The 18,239-nt window shown below is 47.4% G+C and overlaps 1 protein-coding gene across 1 annotated transcript in view; it reads right to left on the reverse strand.

Annotated features, from left to right (window-relative positions):
* Window positions 1-2,513: 2,513 nt before the first annotated feature.
* ARMC5 (armadillo repeat containing 5) overlaps window positions 2,514-18,239 on the reverse strand; it is a 77,542-nt gene continuing 61,816 nt past the window's right edge. Inside the window, exons 5-7 of the mRNA XM_083152179.1 lie at window positions 10,861-11,459; window positions 7,234-7,366; window positions 2,514-3,522 (exon numbers count right to left, since the gene is read on the reverse strand). Of these exons, the coding sequence (XP_083008305.1) occupies window positions 2,763-3,522; window positions 7,234-7,366; window positions 10,861-11,459 (1,492 nt within the window). The 3' untranslated portion in view covers window positions 2,514-2,762. The remainder of the gene's footprint in view (window positions 3,523-7,233; window positions 7,367-10,860; window positions 11,460-18,239) is intronic.

Consider the following 18,239-nt stretch of genomic DNA (forward strand, 5'->3'; position numbering starts at 1 on the left):
ATTTACTGTTGTTAGAACAGACTAACAAGATTAAAAACACGGATAAAATAATGCCTTGGGTGTGTAAATACAACGACAAATCTGATAAAATTAGTCAAACAGTAAAAAAAACAGTGGCCCATTATCAGTTCAGACAGCGATCTTAAATTACAAACAACCAGAATTTTGCCTAGCTTCAAGAGAGGAGGAAATTTAAGAGACTTATTGGTCAAATCTGATATAGCCAACATAGGTGTACCTCCAAAGAATTTTCTATCAATTAAACAACCAGGGTGCTTCAATTGCTCATATGTAACTTGCAAATATTTGATGAGTGGAGATACATTCTTCCACCCTCACAATGGTAATGAATACAGAATAAAACATAATTTTACCTGTGAAAGCACCCATGTGGTATACCAAATAATTTGCCCATGTGGTCTTACCTATATAGGTAAGACCACCAGGAAAATTAAGGAGCGGATGGCTGCTCACAGATCTTCCATTAAAACAGCTTTGGAGACCGGTGATAGTGAGCAGCCATTAGCAAAACATTTTGTCCAAGCTAGACATAACCTAATTAGCATACGATATTGCATGATCGATCATGTTGTTAAAACCAAAAGAGGTGGTAAGAGGAACGCAGCATTAATACGCTGCGAAACGCAGTGGATCCACTGCTTAGATGTTTTGTCCCCAAAAGGATTGAATGAAAAAATTTCTTTAATTGGTTGGTGATATCGTAACTATGATGTATTTTACAATAATGTATCAAAACTTCAAGGCACCACTTTGTTACAGCATTATCTGCCATATTTTGTATCGGTTTTGTCCCCTTTTAAGTACGTTGTATTACTTATGTATATAGGTCACCATGGTAATCATCGGGAGACGCAACTCGGGCTGCCTGTCCAATACGGCGCTGCAGGAGAGACCGTGGAGCTGACGTCACTACAGTGAGACAGCCGGCGTGGACACTCTGTGCAGGTAGAATGGCAGGCGTCACCCGAGAGGCGGATCCTGACTAAACAGTGATGGTATAAGGTGAGCTAAATTCATTATGCACTTGTTATCCTGACGATATTTCCCAAGAGAAATGAAACGTTGATAAGACAACAGACTGAGTATTTGCCGTATTTCTTCCGCTCTGAGGTGCCGCGCTACTGTATGTATTCTGACTGCTTTGTTGGATGCGGGGGCACCGGAGGCAGTTTATCTTTTAAATAGTGCCGGGTCTAAAGCAATTGATTATATATATATATATATATATATATATATATAATTTATTTATTTTATTTCATTATATACGTATAATATTTACCGATTCCTATTATATTATTTATGATCTTTTATTAATATCTGCAGCGCGGCAGCCAGGGCTGGATTTTCCACCTAGGGGCGGCACTTGCTTGTGGCGGTACAGGATCCCTCCAGGATTGTCACGGGGGTACATGAAATGCGGGGTCGCGGGGTGGAATTGCCGGAACGGGGTCAGCAAATTGCGGGAGGGGGGGGTGTGTGGGGATCCGCGATTAGCGGGAGAGGGCGGGGGTCCGCAAATCGTGGGAGGGGGCGTGGGTGGGGGGCTTGAATCGCGGGAAGGGGGGTTCCGCAAATTGTGGGAGGGGGGTTGTCGGGGTCAGTGAATTGCGGGAGGGGGGGTTGTGGAGGTTCGTGAATGTGGGAGGGGTGTGGGGGGGTGCCGTGAATAGCAGGAGGGGGCATGAATCGTGGTCGTGGGGGACTGCTAATCGCAGGAGGGGGGGTGCCGTGAATTGCGGGAGGGGGGGTCCGCGAATCGCGGAAGAGGGTGCGAATCGCGCGGGGGAGGGGTGTCCGCGAATCGCGGGAGGTGCCGAGGGGGTCCGCAAATCACGGGGGCGCTACGTGGGGGTTCCGCGAATCGCGGGAGGGGGTCTGCAAATCACGGGGGTGTGTGTGTAGAATCGCGGGAGGCAGGGGCACAAATCGCAGGAATGGGGGTGCCGCGACTTGTGGGAGGGGTTGCGGGGGTCCCGCGAATTGCGGGAAGGGGGGAGTGGCGGGGGTACTGTGAATCGCGGGATGGGGGTCGCGGGTGGGTGCAGGAGTAATGGTGGATGGTGGCTGTGGAGTAATGGTGGGCGTGTACTGTAGCCCTGGCTGGGCGGGGGGAGGTGATGTCACGGGGGTGGAACATTATACACATGAAAACGTTCGACACATAGAACACTGGTCTTTTCCCTAGGGGGGGGGCGGGTTTGTGTATCCCACTGGGCGGGAACGTTATATACACAGGGGATGAGTGACAGATCTGGCTAAAAATATATATATATATATATATATATATATATATATATATATATATATATATATATATATATATATATATATATATTGTCTATGTAGGCTAATGAAATAAATAATATAATCTTTTTTTAATATTCAAACAATTCCACAGTGTATATAGCGCTGCTTTATTATTTGTTGTTTAACTCTTTATATAAAAGTAAGCTGGGGTTGGCTTTGTAAGAATAGAGACGAGAACAGGCACAGAAGCAGCATATGGTACATGGTTTATTTCCTCCCAATATGGGCTACATTCAGCAGAACTGGAAGAAGCATTGAACATAATGATGTATGGAAAAGAGCTTAGATATCTATAGGCTGGAATTGTCATGTAGAGGGGCGAGACGTATGGTGACTGCTCTTCTTTCTGTAAGGGAGGACATTTATAAAGGCACTGCGTAAAGGCTTCCTCCTTGATAGCTACTGATAAAGACAATGTGATGGAAAGAAGGAGTTCAGCTTCTCTCATAAACAATGTCCTCCAGGTGCTGGGACAACCTCTGCTTATCCTGAGATCTCTCACACAACTGAAAGAGGGCGTTTGACCTTTTTTGAGGTTGATGTGGTCTTTTCAGTAGGTAAAAGCAACAATCTCTTCTAAGCTGGGCACTCTCATGAATCTCTGCAAAGTTATATACAGAAGGTAGGTTCTCCAAGCTCAGAAGAAAGTCTCGCACTGCATTTTCTAATACAGTTTGAAGGCCTGGCAAAAGGAATCTGCCAGCTGCAGCCAAAGTATATGCCAATGGAGACTGAACCAGCTCTTGGCCTGGCAGAATATTTTGCAGCTTTTGTAACGTAGGACACAAAGACTCTTGGGAGCAGCCATGAAGATAGTGAAGCAGTGGTAAGAAGGCGCAGGAGGGGACTTCACCAATATGCACCTTGTTTTGTTGAGATTCAGCATAACCACCTTGAAGCATCGCCTGGAATACTTCACAACCTGTAGAAACCACCTCTCTATTACCCTCTAGATGATCTCCTCCATCTAAGACAAACACCAAATCCCCCTGGCCCTGAGAAAGCAGCTCCTGGTATAAGCACTTCTGGGAGACAAATAGAGGCGCAGGGGCAGGTACAGTGTGAGGGCTTACTATAGAGGACAGACATTCTGATACATGGAAGATATAATCTTGATCCATGGAAACTACCAGTGTATCCAAAACTAAGCGTAGGGCTCCATCCAACAGATTTTGGCGGTGGGGAGAGTGTTTCCTACAAGACACAAGAACACTGTTAATACTTATCGTAAACAACCTCATCAGTACAGCCGCTCCGCCTACATGTCCCCGATCAATCCCCATCAGTACGGCCTCTGGCCCTGCATGTCCCCCATCAGTACGGCCCCTTGCCCTACATGTCCCCCATCATTTCCCCATTCCCCATCAGTATGGCCCCTCACCCTACATGTCCCCCATTCCCCATCAGTACGGCCCCTCGCCCTACATGTCCCCCATCATTCCTCCATTCCCCATCAGTACAGCTCCTCACCCTACATGTCCCCCATTCCCCATCAGTATGGCCCCTCGCCCTACATGTCCCCCATTCCCCATCAGTACGGTCCCTTGCCCTACATGTCCCCCATCATTCCTCCATTCCCCATCAGTACAGCCCCTCGCCCTACATGTCCCCCATTCCCCATCAGTACGGCCCCTCGCCCTACATGTCCCCAATCATTCCTCCATTCCCCATCAGTACAGCCGCTCCGCCTACATGTCCCCGATCAATCCCCATCAGTACGGCCTCTGGCCCTGCATGTCCCCCATCAGTACAGCCCCTCGCCCTACATGTCCCCCATCATTTCCCCATTCCCCATCAGTATGGCCCCTCACCCTACATGCATTCCTCCATTCCCTATCAGTATGGCCCCTCACCCTACATGTCCCCCATTCCCAATCAGTACGGTCCCTTGCCCTACATGTCCCCCATCATTCCTCCATTCCCCATCAGTACAGCCGCTCACCCTACATGTCCCCTATTCCCCATCAGTATGGCCCCTCACCCTACATGTCCCCCATTCCCAATCAGGACGGTCCCTCACCCTACATGTCCCCCATCATTCCTCCATTCCCCATCAGTACAGCCCCTCACCCTACATGTCCCCCATTCCCAATCAGTACGGTCCCTCACCCTACATGTCCCCCATTCCCAATCAGTACGGTCCCTTGCCCTACATGTCCCCCATCATTCCTCCATTCCCCATCAGTACAGCCCCTCACCCTACATGTCCCCCATTCCCAATCAGTACAGTCCCTCACCCTACATGTCCCCCATTCCAAATCAGTACGGTCCCTTGCCCTACATGTCCCCCATCATTCCCCCATTCCCCATCAGTACAGCCGCTCACCCTACATGTCCCCCATTCCCCATCAGTATGGCCCCTCACCCTACATGCATTCCTCCATTCCCCATCAGTATGGCCGCTCACCCTACATGTCCCCTATTCCCCATCAGTACGGTCCCTTGCCCTACATGTCCCCCATCATTCCTCCATTCCCCATCAGTACAGCCACTCACCCTACATGTCCCCCATTCCCCATCAGTATGGTCCCTTGCCCTACATGCATTCCTCCATTCCCCATCAGTATGGCCGCTCACCCTACATGTCCCCTATTCCCCATCAGTACGGTCCCTTGCCCTACATGTCCCCCATCATTCCTCCATTCCCCATCAGTACAGCCACTCACCCTACATGTCCCCCATTCCCCATCAGTATGGTCCCTTGCCCTACATGCATTCCTCCATTCCCCATCAGTATAGCCGCTCACCCTACATGTCCCCTATTCCCCATCAGTACGGTCCCTTGCCCTACATGTCCCCCATCATTCCTCCATTCCCCATCAGTACGGCCCCTCGCCCTATATGTCCCCCATCATCATGGCCCCTCGCCCTATAATGTCCCCTATCAGTACAGCCCTATCATTTCCCATCATTATGGCCCCTCACCCTACATGTCCCCTATCAGAACAGTCACTCACGCTACATGCCCCCATTCCCCAACATTACAGCCCCTCACGCTCCATGTCCCCCATTCCCCATTGGGACAGCTCCTCACCCTACATTTCCCCCATTCCCCATCAGTACGGCCCCTCACCCTACATGTCCCCCAATTCCACATCAGTATGGCCCCTCGACCTACATGTCTCCCATTATTCTGACATTGGATGTACAGTACAGTATAGTGGGAAGAGAGGGTGTAGGAGGGAGGTGTAGAGTGCGGAGAGATAGTGTGTCAGAGGTGTACAGGAAGAGTAGTGATGGGGAATGGTGTAGCAAAGAGGTGTACGAGAAGTGTAGTGATGGGTGATGGTGTACGAGAAGTGTAGTGAAGAGTGATGGTGTAGTAAGGAGGTGCACAGGAAGTATAGTAAGGAGTGATGGAGTAGTAGAGGTGTATGGAAAGTGTATTGAGAAGTGATGGTGTAGCAATGAGGTACACAGGAAGTATAGTGGGGTGATGGTGTAGTAGAGAGGTGTACGAGAAGTGTAGTGAAGACTGATGGTGTAGTAGGGAGGTGCACAGGAAGTATAGCGGGGGTAATGGTGTAGCAGAGAGGTGTACGAGAAGTATAGCGGGGGTGATGGTGTAGAAGTGAGGTGTACGAGAAGTGTAATGGAGTGATGGTGTATAAGGGAGGTGCACAGGAAGTATAGCGGGGGGTGATGGTGTAGCAGAGAGGTGCACAGGAATTATAGTGGGGGTGATGGCGAAGCAGAGAGGTATACGAGAAGTGTAGTGAAGATTGATGTGTAGTAGGGAGATGCACCGGAACTATAGTGGGGTGATGGTGTAGCAGAGAGGTGCACAGGAATTATATTGGGGGTGATGGTGAAGCAGAGAGGTATACGAGAAGTGTAGTGAAGAGTGATGGTGTAGTAGGGAGGTGCACAGGAAGTAAAGCGGAGGTGATGGTGTAGGAGAGAGGTGTACGAGAAGTATAGTAGGGGTGATGGTGTAGCAGTGAGGTGTATGAGAAGTGTAGTGAAGAGTGATGGTGTAGTAGGGAGGTGCACAGGAAGTATAGCGGGGGTGATGGTGTAGTAGGGTGGTGTACGAGAAGTGTAGTGGTGTGACGGTGTAGTAGGGAGGTGCACAGGAAGTGTAGTGGGGGTGATGGTGTAGTAGGGAGGTGCACAGGAAGTATACTGGGGGTGATGGTGTAGCAGAGGTGAACGAGAAGTGTAGTGGGGTGACGGTGTAGCAGCGAGGTGTACGAGAAGTGTAGTGAAGAGTGATGGTGTAGTAGGGAGGTGCACAGGAAGTATGCTGGGGGTGATGGTGTAGCAGAGGTGAACGAGAAGTGTAGTGGGGTGACGGTGTAGCAGCTAGGTGTACGAGAAGTGTAGTGAAGAGTGATGTAGTAGGGAGGTGCACAGGAAGTATACTGGGGGTGATGGTGTAGCAGAGGTGAACGAGAAGTGTAGTGGAGTGACGGTGTAGCAGCTAGGTGTACGAGAAGTGTAGTGAAGAGTGATGGTGTAGTAGGGAGGTGCACAGGAAGTATACTGGGGGTGATGGTGTAGCAGAGGTGAACGAGAAGTGTAGTGGGGGTGACGGTGTAGCAGCTAGGTGTACGAGAAGTGTAGTGAAGAGTGATGGTGTAGTAGGGAGGTGCACAGGAAGTATACTGGGGGTGATGGTGTAGCAGAGGTGAACGAGAAGTGTAGTGGAGTGACGGTGTAGCAGCTAGGTGTGCGAGAAGTGTAGTGAAGAGTGATGTAGGAGGGAGGTGCACAGGAAGTATAGCGGGGGGTGATGGTGTAGGAGAGAGGTGTACGAGAAGTATAGCGGGGGGTGATGGTGTAGCAGAGAGGTGTACAACAAGTGTAGTGGGGGTGAAGGAGTAGTAGAGGGGCATTGGGAGAGTTGGGTTACATCATGTTTGGACAGCTAGCGATTGATTGAAGAAGTTGCTGTATATCCACCTGTATAGAAATGGCAGGCAGAGGGCGCACTGTTGTCTGTCACTCTGTGGCCCAGACACCAGCATGTGGGTCACAACTCCCACTCCAAAGGGAGATTCAGCCTGAATACGGAGATTGCGCAGCAGCATGCGGCCTGCAGGGAGAGACAAAGGGGAACACTCAGACATAGAGACTTTATACAGGAGAGCGCTGCTAATATTCACCGTCATTGGGAGTATTATGGTGTAGGACGTGTACACCAGCTCTCCCGCTTCTATCCTGATCAAATATCCTGTATCAGCCCTACTCAAGGGGTAGCCTGTGCCACCTGACATCCCCTTCACCAACCTGGAGGTGTTCGCCCTAACCTGCCTGTTTGCTGACCCGCCGGTGCCATTTTGCTTGTTGCGCCGTGTAGCAGTTTTTTACATGCAGCTTTTATCCTGTTCTGGGCTTGTAGCGGGGCTGCCGCCGGAGACCTAGGGAGAGTCAGGGGGTGGTGAGGCGGGCACAGTGGCTGTCTCTGCTGTATTCTGAATGGTGCGATCCTGCTGCTGAGTGGGTGCCGCCACCATTTTGGGAGAGGAGTCCTGAATAGGAACATCTCCACTGGCTTCCTTGTTGTCCTCCTGCTTGTATATGCCCCGTGATACATTCTAGACCTGCCTGGCTCAAAAATATGGGGCCTGCTACTTGCTACTTGGATCCTGATACCTGCGGTTATTCTCACTGGTAAGCCCCAGGATCCGAACTGCTGCATATGCTCCCCTGATAAGCTGGCCATATACTCAGAGTTGAACTGTACAATTGCGGTCTCCTGGCTCTGCTAACTTTGGCTGGGCATATACAGTATATTGTACTGGTACATTTGGCGAGTGATTGGCGGTGTCCATTTTCCTTTGTGCCTCCTTACAGTGACTGGTTTGCTTTTTCTATCACCTGTAATTTCCCTGGAACTATGGATGTCACTGAGATCCTTCAGGCTATATACGCCTCGACGCAAAGGCTTCTCAATATAAGTGCTGCCGTGCCAGTGGACTTGTCACTTGGCTAATGCTACAGATAAGCTATATAACTACTATCGCACAGCGTATCCAGGAGACTGAGAGGGCTGAGCCTATGCCGGATCACACCCGGAATGTATTCTTCACTGGGATCTCGTTGATACCTGGTGCTTACAATATTGGACAATAGATCCTGGCTGCTCTCCTGGTTATTTCCAGATGAACTGGGCTGTCATTTGTTCATTTCTGTCATTTCAGGAACTGGCGTTTTGGCCGGATGATTGATTCTAATCATACTGATGCCTCTCACACCCGGCTTTGGATCATTCTTTTACACTTGCGCTATTTTCTCCATATGCTGTTTTTTACTTTTATAATGTGCTGAGTGGTGTATTTTTAGGACATCGCCAAGTCCCATATGTGCTAGCTTCTATGGTTACTATGGAAGAGTAGGTCTTGGTTCTGTCAGCCACGTGCCAAGCTCTGTCAGCCACGTGCCATGCGATCCCTCTGAGGGGGGAGATCTACACGTAGGATGGCCATGCGATCCCTCTGAGGGGGGAGATCTACGTGTAGGATGGCCATGCGATCCCTCTGAGGGGGGAGATCTACACGTAGGATGATTGATAACAGGTTTATTTCAGCAGGATCCTCATAACGGTCTTGTTTCTTTCCTTGTATATACCATTATACTGTTTATGCCGTCTAAGAATTTGGACACTCCTATATACACACACGATACCTACTATTGTACACCAGGGTTTTATAGAACGGTCGGTTGTGGGAGAGATAAGGTCCACCCAGCTTAGGCCATTAGTCTTTTGCCCCCTTTTCTTCTGGGTGGGTGGCAGGGGTTAATTTAGTTAGTTTAGATCAGGCATGTCCAACCTGCGGCCCTCCAGATGTGCTGAAACTACACATCCCAGAATGCCTTGCCACAATTTGCCTATTAGGGAATGCTAGAATGATGGCAATGCATGCTGGGATGTGTAGTTTTAGCACATCTGAAGGGCCGCAGGTTGGACATGCCTGGTTTAGATAGTGGGATAAGGGTAAGATGTTTTGGGATCCAGGTATGCCTGAGTTGGGGGTAGGTTATACAGGGTGGAGGTTTTGGAATGGGGAGGTTTGCTTTAGACAGTTTTGTTTAATTTATTTCCCTTTTTTTGTTATATTTACTTTCATATTCTTGATAATTGGGTAGACTCTATTGCTTTACTATGGTATTTTATTTATGTCATTATTCTTTGGTGTTACTGCAGATTGGAGCTCGATACCACGCTATGCGTATGATGTATTTATATAATCCTGCTTTTCATTGACCTACGGTACACGTAACCGCAATACTAATACCCTATCATAGGCGTAACGTTCTGTCGGTCATATTTGCTCCGTCACAAACCATGTACAATAATAGCGTCCAGCTGCTGCATACTGTAGATGTTCAATAAGTCTACATATGCTTTGTTATTTTCTTTTCTGTCTGGTTGTAGTATTGTTGCAAAAAAATTGAAAATAATAATAAAAAAACAAAAAAACTCAACCTCATTGTATACATGTCGCAGACTTCCATTATATACTATACAGCTGCTAGACTGCGTTCCGTGCTGTTCTGCTTTATCAGTGCTTACATTGGCTGCCTGCATCTTGCCCAGCCCAATATAATATACAGGTTGAGTATCCCGTAACGGTGTATCCAAACACCAAACTATTCCAAAAACAGTGTTTTTTAAAATATCTCAGTGTTTTTTGTTTGCCCCCCTCCCCCCTTTTTTACATACTTCACCACGTCCCCTGGCGGGCTTCAGGAACGTCTTCAGGGGCATCTCTGGTCCCAGGGGTGCATTACACGAGCGCGCTGGTGACGTTACCGTCCCGCCTGCAAAGGTCGCCACCGCCGCCTCCTCTAGCATCGTCAAAAATGGTCTGCTATAAGGGGGCAGACATTTTGTGTGGGCTATTTTCCATTAACAGGAGCCTACAATGAGGAAAGCGGAGACCGCAGACAAGTAGATCTGCAGGTCCTGGCCAAAGACCCGCAGATTTGCTCATCTTACATGTATGTTATGTTTCCACAACCTACATATATGTTAAGTTTAGAATTCCTTATCCTACATGTATGTTATGTTTAGAATTCCTCATCTTACATGTAGATATTTTCATAATAAAAATTTCACTCTGAATATTTAGCAATATTGCATACCTCCCAACATGACCCTCTCCAGGAGGGACACATTGCTCTGTTTCTGGACTTCCCTCATAATATATGATTGCCATCACCTGTTTTACATAGGTTAATTGATTAGAAAGGTGTCACCACAGGTGATGGCAATTATTAATTAAGGAAGAGGTCCAGAAACAGAGCAATGTGTCCCTCCTGTAGAGGGTCATGTTGGGAAGTATGATATTGCAAAAGCTCGGATACACTTAATACTGGCAAGATCCCGCTACCCTGTATTTTATATAGAGAGAAAGCTTTGGTTTTTGGTTTGTCTCCTTTCTCTAGCAGTAGAAATAGCCTGCATAAGCAGCTACTATAAACCAGAACGGTCAGCTAGTAATGCATGTGCACAATCAAAGAGATCTAGAACACATGGACAGTCATGGGCCCTCAAATATCCCACCAGCAACCCTCACTGCTTACCGAGATCTTTGGCTGGTTTGCGGTGTGTGGCCTTCCTTTGCTGCCCATCGTTTGGTAGGTCACACAAGAACAGTCTAGCTCTAAGAGTGCAAATAGCGCCTGTCCGAATAAAGGCCTCCAGGCATGATGGGTCACAGGTCAGACGATGCAGGAGGCGAGCAGCACGTTTTGAAGGATGTGGGTGATAGAGGATGTATGTCAACAGGCCGCTCAACACCGGATGGGACACCAAATAATAGCTACAATCTGACAGCTGTGAGAAACGGGACAACAGAAGGAGAATAGGATACTCTGGACTCCAAACTTCAGATGGTGGAGAAGAGCGGGGCCCCACAGGCCATGGAGATCCCAATATCTCCTGCATGGGAGATGTACACAGCTGGGAAAAAGATGGAGACAAGCAGACCTGATGAGAGGCTTGGGACACGTGTGGGTTTGGCTTTAGTCCTGACCGATCACTTTCTTTGGCGTCTTTTGACAAAGGTGACACAACAGATGCATTGTTAGCAGACACGTTTTCAGGCTTCTCTTTGTTCAGAAACAACTCTGGCGGCAGCTCATCCAAACTGCCGGTATAACCCTCCGACAGCAGCCACAATCTGGAAGACAGATGCAGAGACCATCAACATGTAGATCAGAGAGGTCACATTCACAACTTCAACACTACACGACACCATGAAGACTGATCAGATAATGCAAAGAAAGTCAATGGGCATAGCCATTTTCTATCCATTTCCCACTCTACAGCTATTACACCCTATACAGACATATGACACTGCACCCCAACATGTCCTGACCACTGGCCATAATACATCTATTACACCCTATACAGACATAGGACACTACACCCCAACATGTCCTGATCACCGGCCATAATACATCTATTACACCCTATACAGACATAGGACACTGCACCCCAACATGTCCTGACCGCTGGCCATAATACATCTATTACACCCTATACAGACATAGGACACTACACCCCCCAACATGTCCTAACCACTGGCCATAATACATCTATTACACCTTATACAGACATAAGACACTACACCCCAACATGTCCTGACCACTGACCATAATACATCTATTACACCCTATACAGACATATGACACTGCACCCCAACATGTCCTGACCACTGGCCATAATACATCTATTACACCCTATACAGACATAGGACACTGCACCCCAACATGTCCTGACCACTGGCCATAATACATCTATTACACCCTATACAGACATAGGACACTACACCCCAACATGTCCTGATCACCGGCCATAATACATCTATTACACCCTATACAGACATAGGACACTGCACCCCAACATGTCCTGACCGCTGGCCATAATACATCTATTACACCCTATACAGACATAGGACACTACACCCCCCAACATGTCCTAACCACTGGCCATAATACATCTATTACACCATATACAGACATAGGACACTACACCCCAACATGTCCTGACCGCTGACCATAATACATCTATTACACCCTATACAGACATAGGACACTGCACCCCAACATGTCCTGACCACTGGCCATAATACATCTATTACACCATATACAGACATAGGACACTACACCCCAACATGTCCTGACCGCTGACCATAATACATCTATTACACCCTATACAGACATAGGACACTGCACCCCAACATGTCCTGACCACTGGCCATAATACATCTATTACACCCTATACAGACATAGGACACTACACCCCCAACATGTCCTGACCACTGGCCATAATACATCTATTACACCCTATACAGACATAGGACACTACACCCCAACATGTCCTGACCACCGGCCATAATACATCTATTACACCCTATACAGACATAGGACACTACACCCCAACATGTCCTGACCGCCGGCCATAATACATCTATTACACCCTATACAGACATAGGACACTGCACCCCAACATGTCCTGACCACTGGCCATAATACAGCTATTACACCCTATACAGACATAGGACACTACACCCCAACATGTCCTGACCACCGGCCATAATACATCTATTACACCTTATACAGACATAGGACACTACACCCCAACATGTCCTGATCACTGGCCATAATACATCTATTACACCCTCTACAGACATAGGACACTACACCCCAACATGTCCTGACCACCAGCCATAATACATCTATTACACCCTATACAGACATAGGACACTGCACCCCAACATGTCCTGACCGCTGCCCATAATACATCTATTACACCCTATACAGACATAGGACACTACACCCCAACATGTCCTGACCACTGGCCATATTACATATATTACACCCTATACAGACATAGGACACTACACCCCAACATGTCCTGACCGCCGGCCATAATACATCTATTACACCATATACAGACATAGGACACTACACCCCAACATGTCCTGACCGCTGGCCATAATACATCTATTACACCCTATACAGACATAGGACACTACACCCCAACATGTCCTGACCACTGGCCATAATACATCTATTACACCCTGTACAGAGATAGGACACAACAACCCAACATGTCCTGACCGCTGGTCATAATACATCTATTATACCCTATACAGACATAGGACACTACACCCCAACATGTCCTGACCGCTGGCCATAATACATCTATTACACCCTATACAGACATAGGACACTACACCCCAACATGTCCTGACCACAGGCCATAATACATCTATTACACCCTATACAGACATAGGACACTACACCCCAACATGTCCTGACCGCTGACCATAATACATCTATTACACCTTATACAGACATAGGACACTACACCCCAACATGTCCTGACCACCGACCATAATACATCTATTACACCTTATACAGACATAGGACACTACACCCCAACATGTCCTGACCACCGGCCATAATACATCTATTACACCCTATACAGACATAGGACACTACACCCCAACATGTCCTGACCACTGGCCATAATACATCTATTACACCCTATACAGACATAGGACACTACACACCAACATGTCCTGACCGCTGCCCATAATACATCTATTACACCCTATACAGACATAGGACACTACACCCCAACATGTCCTGACCGCTGACCATAATACATCTATTACACCCTATACAGACATAGGACACTACACCCCAACATGTCCTGACCACTGACCATAATACATCTATTACACCCTATACAGACATAGGACACTACACCCCAACATGTCCTGACCACCAGCCATAATACATCTATTACACCGTATACAGACATAGGACACTACACCACAACATGTCCTGACCGCCGGCCATAATACATCTATTACATCCTATACAGACACAGGACACTACACCCCCAACATGACCTGACCACTGGCCATAATACATCTATTACACCCTATACAGACATAGGACACTACAACCCAACATGTCCTGACCGCTGGCCATAATACATCTATTACACCCTATACAGACATAGGACACTACACCCCCAACATGTCCTGACCACTGACCATAATACATCTATTACACCCTATACAGACATAGGACACTACACCCCAACATGTCCTGACCTCTGACCATGACCATAATACATCTATTACACCCTATACAGACATAGGGCACTACACCCCAACATGTCCTGACCTCTGACCATAATACACCTATTACACCCCATACAGACATAGGACACTACACCCCAACATGTCCTGACCACTGACCATAATACATCTATTACACCCTATACAGACATAGGACACTACACCCCAACATGTCCTGACCTCTGACCATGACCATAATACATCTATTACACCCTATACAGACATAGGACACTACACCCCAACATGTCCTGACCGCTGGCCATAATACATCTATTACACCCTATACAGACATAAGACACTACACCCCAACATGTCCTGACCTCTGGCCATAATACATCTATTACACCTTATACAGACATAGGACACTACACCCCAACATGTCCTGACCGCTGGCCATAATACATCTATTACACCCTATACAGACATAGGACACTACACCCCAACATGTCCTGACCGCCGGCCATAATACATCTATTACACCCTATACAGACATAGGACACTACACCCCAACATGTCCTGACCTCTGACCATGACCATAATACATCTATTACACCCTATACAGACATAGGACACTACACCCCAACATGTCCTGACCACCAGCCATAATACATCTATTACACCGTATACAGACATAGGACACTACACCACAACATGTCCTGACCGCCGGCCATAATACATCTATTACATCCTATACAGACACAGGACACTACACCCCCAACATGACCTGACCACTGGCCATAATACATCTATTACACCCTATACAGACATAGGACACTACACCACAACATGTCCTGACCGCCGGCCATAATACATCTATTACATCCTATACAGACACAGGACACTACACCCCCAACATGACCTGACCACTGGCCATAATACATCTATTACACCCTATACAGACATAGGACACTACAACCCAACATGTCCTGACCGCTGGCCATAATACATCTATTACACCCTATACAGACATAGGACGCTACACCCCAAACATGTCCTGACCGCCGGCCATAATACATCTATTACACCCTATACAGACATAGGACGCTACACCCCAACATGTCCTGACCATAATACATCTATTACACACTATACAGACACAGGACACTACAGAACCAACATGTCCTGACCACTGACCATAATACATCTATTACACCCTATACAGATATAGGACACTACACCCCAACATGACCTGACCGCCGGCCATAATACATCTATTACACCCTATACAGACATAGGACACTACACCCCAACATGTCCTGACCGCTGGCCATAATACATCTATTACACCCTACACAGACATAGGACACTACACCCCAACATGTCCTGACCGCTGGCCATAATACATCTATTACACCCTATACAGACATAGGACACTGCACCCCAACATGTCCTGACCACCAGCCATAATACATCTATTACACCCTATACAGACATAGGACACTGCACCCCAACATGTCCTGACCACCGGCCATAATACATCTATTACACTATATACAGACATAGGACACTACACCCCAACATGTCCTGACCGCTGCCCATAATACATCTATTACACCCTATACAGACATAGGACACTACACCCCAACATGTCCTGACCGCTGCCCATAATACATCTATTACACCGTATACAGACATAGGACACTACACCACAACATGTCCTGACCGCCGGCCATAATACATCTATTACATCCTATACAGACACAGGACACTACACCCCCAACATGACCTGACTACCGGCCATAATACATCTATTACACCCTATACAGACATAGGACACTACACCCCAACATGTCCTGACCGCTGGCCATAATACATCTATTACACCCTATACAGACATAGGACACTACACCCCCAACATGTCCTGACCACTGACCATAATACATCTATTACACCCTATACAGACATAGGACACTACACCCCAACATGTCCTGACCACTGGCTATAATACATCTATTACACCCTATACAGACATAGGACACTACACCCCAACATGTCCCGACTGCTGACCATAATACATCTATTACACCCTATACAGACATAGGACACTACACCCCAACATGTCCTGACCGCTGGCCATAATACATCTATTACACCCTATACAGACATAGGACACTACACCCCAACATGTCCTGACCGCTGGCCATAATACATCTATTACACCCTACACAGACATAGGACACTACACCCCAACATGTCCTGACCACTGGTCATAATACATCTATTACACCCTATACAGACCTAGGACACTACACCCCAACATGTCCTGACCGCTGACCCTAATACATCTATTACACCCTATACAGACATAGGACACTACACCCCAACATGTCCTGACCACTGGTCATAATACATCTATTACACCCTATACAGACATAGGACACTACACCCCAACATGTCCTGACCGCTGGCCATAATACATCTATTACACCCTATACAGACATAGGACACTACACCCCAACATGTCCTGACCGCTGACCATAATACATCTAGTACACCCTATACAGACATAGGACACTACACCCCAACATGTCCTGACCGCTGGCCATAATACATCTATTACACCGTATACAGACATAGGATACTACACCCCCAACATGTCCTGACCGCTGGCCATAATACATCTATTACACCCTATACAGACATACGACACTACACCCCAACATGTCCTGACCGCTGGCCATAATACATCTATTACACCCTATACAGACATAGGACACTACACCCCCAACATGTCCTGACCGCTGGCCATAATACATCTATTACACCCTATACAGACATACGACACTACACCCCAACATGTCCTGACCACTGACCATAATACATCTATTACACCGTATACAGACATAGGACACTACACCCCAACATGTCCTGACCGCTGGCCATAATACATCTATTACACCCTATACAGACATAGGACACTGCACCCCCAACATGTCCTGACTACTGACCATAATACATCTATTACACACTATACAGACATTGGGTTCTACACTCCAACATGTCCTGACCACTGGCCATAATACATCTATTACACCCTATACAGACATAAGACACTACACCCCAACATGTCCTGACCGCTGGCCATAATACATCTATTACACCCTATACAGACATACGACACTGCACCCCCAACATGTCCTGACTCCTGACCATGACCATAATACATCTATTACACCCTATATAGTCCATAATACATCTATTACACCCCTATACAGACACACAACATATTTAGTAATGAAGGCTGATGTGCCATGTACACCATATGCGCCTGACTGGTGGATTGGTGTACGCTACACTAATATTTTAATGCAAATGTAGTGATTGTGGATGCCATATTTCTGTTTCAATAAAGCAGCTTTGGAAAGAATAGGCTAATATGTCATAACTGTACTGAGTCCATGTTGTGGTTGGCGATGAAACTACTAGTGGTCCCGCTAGCCTTGATTTGCAGGGTGCCAGGCCCTGCCCATTTCATAATGTGCTCAATGCTCCCTGTACTTTTCTCTGTGCCCTGACGCTGAGGCTTTCACCCACTGTGCCACCAGCAGTAACGCACAAGGCTCACCTCAGGCTTTTATCTGCTGTGCCACCAGCAGATGCACAAGGCTCACCTCAGGCTTTTATCTGCTGTGCCACCAGCAGTAACGCACAAGGCTCACCTCATGCTTTCATCTGCTGTGCCACCAGCAGATGCACAAGGCTCACCTCAGGCTTTCACCCGCTGTGCCACCAGCAGTAACGCACAAGGCTCACCTCAGGCTTTCACCAGCAATGCCACCAGCAGTAATTCACAATGCTCAC

This window comes from Crinia signifera, chromosome 7 (assembly GCF_055691185.1).
Source record: "Crinia signifera chromosome 7, ASM5569118v1, whole genome shotgun sequence".
Lineage (NCBI taxonomy): Eukaryota > Metazoa > Chordata > Amphibia > Anura > Myobatrachidae > Crinia > Crinia signifera.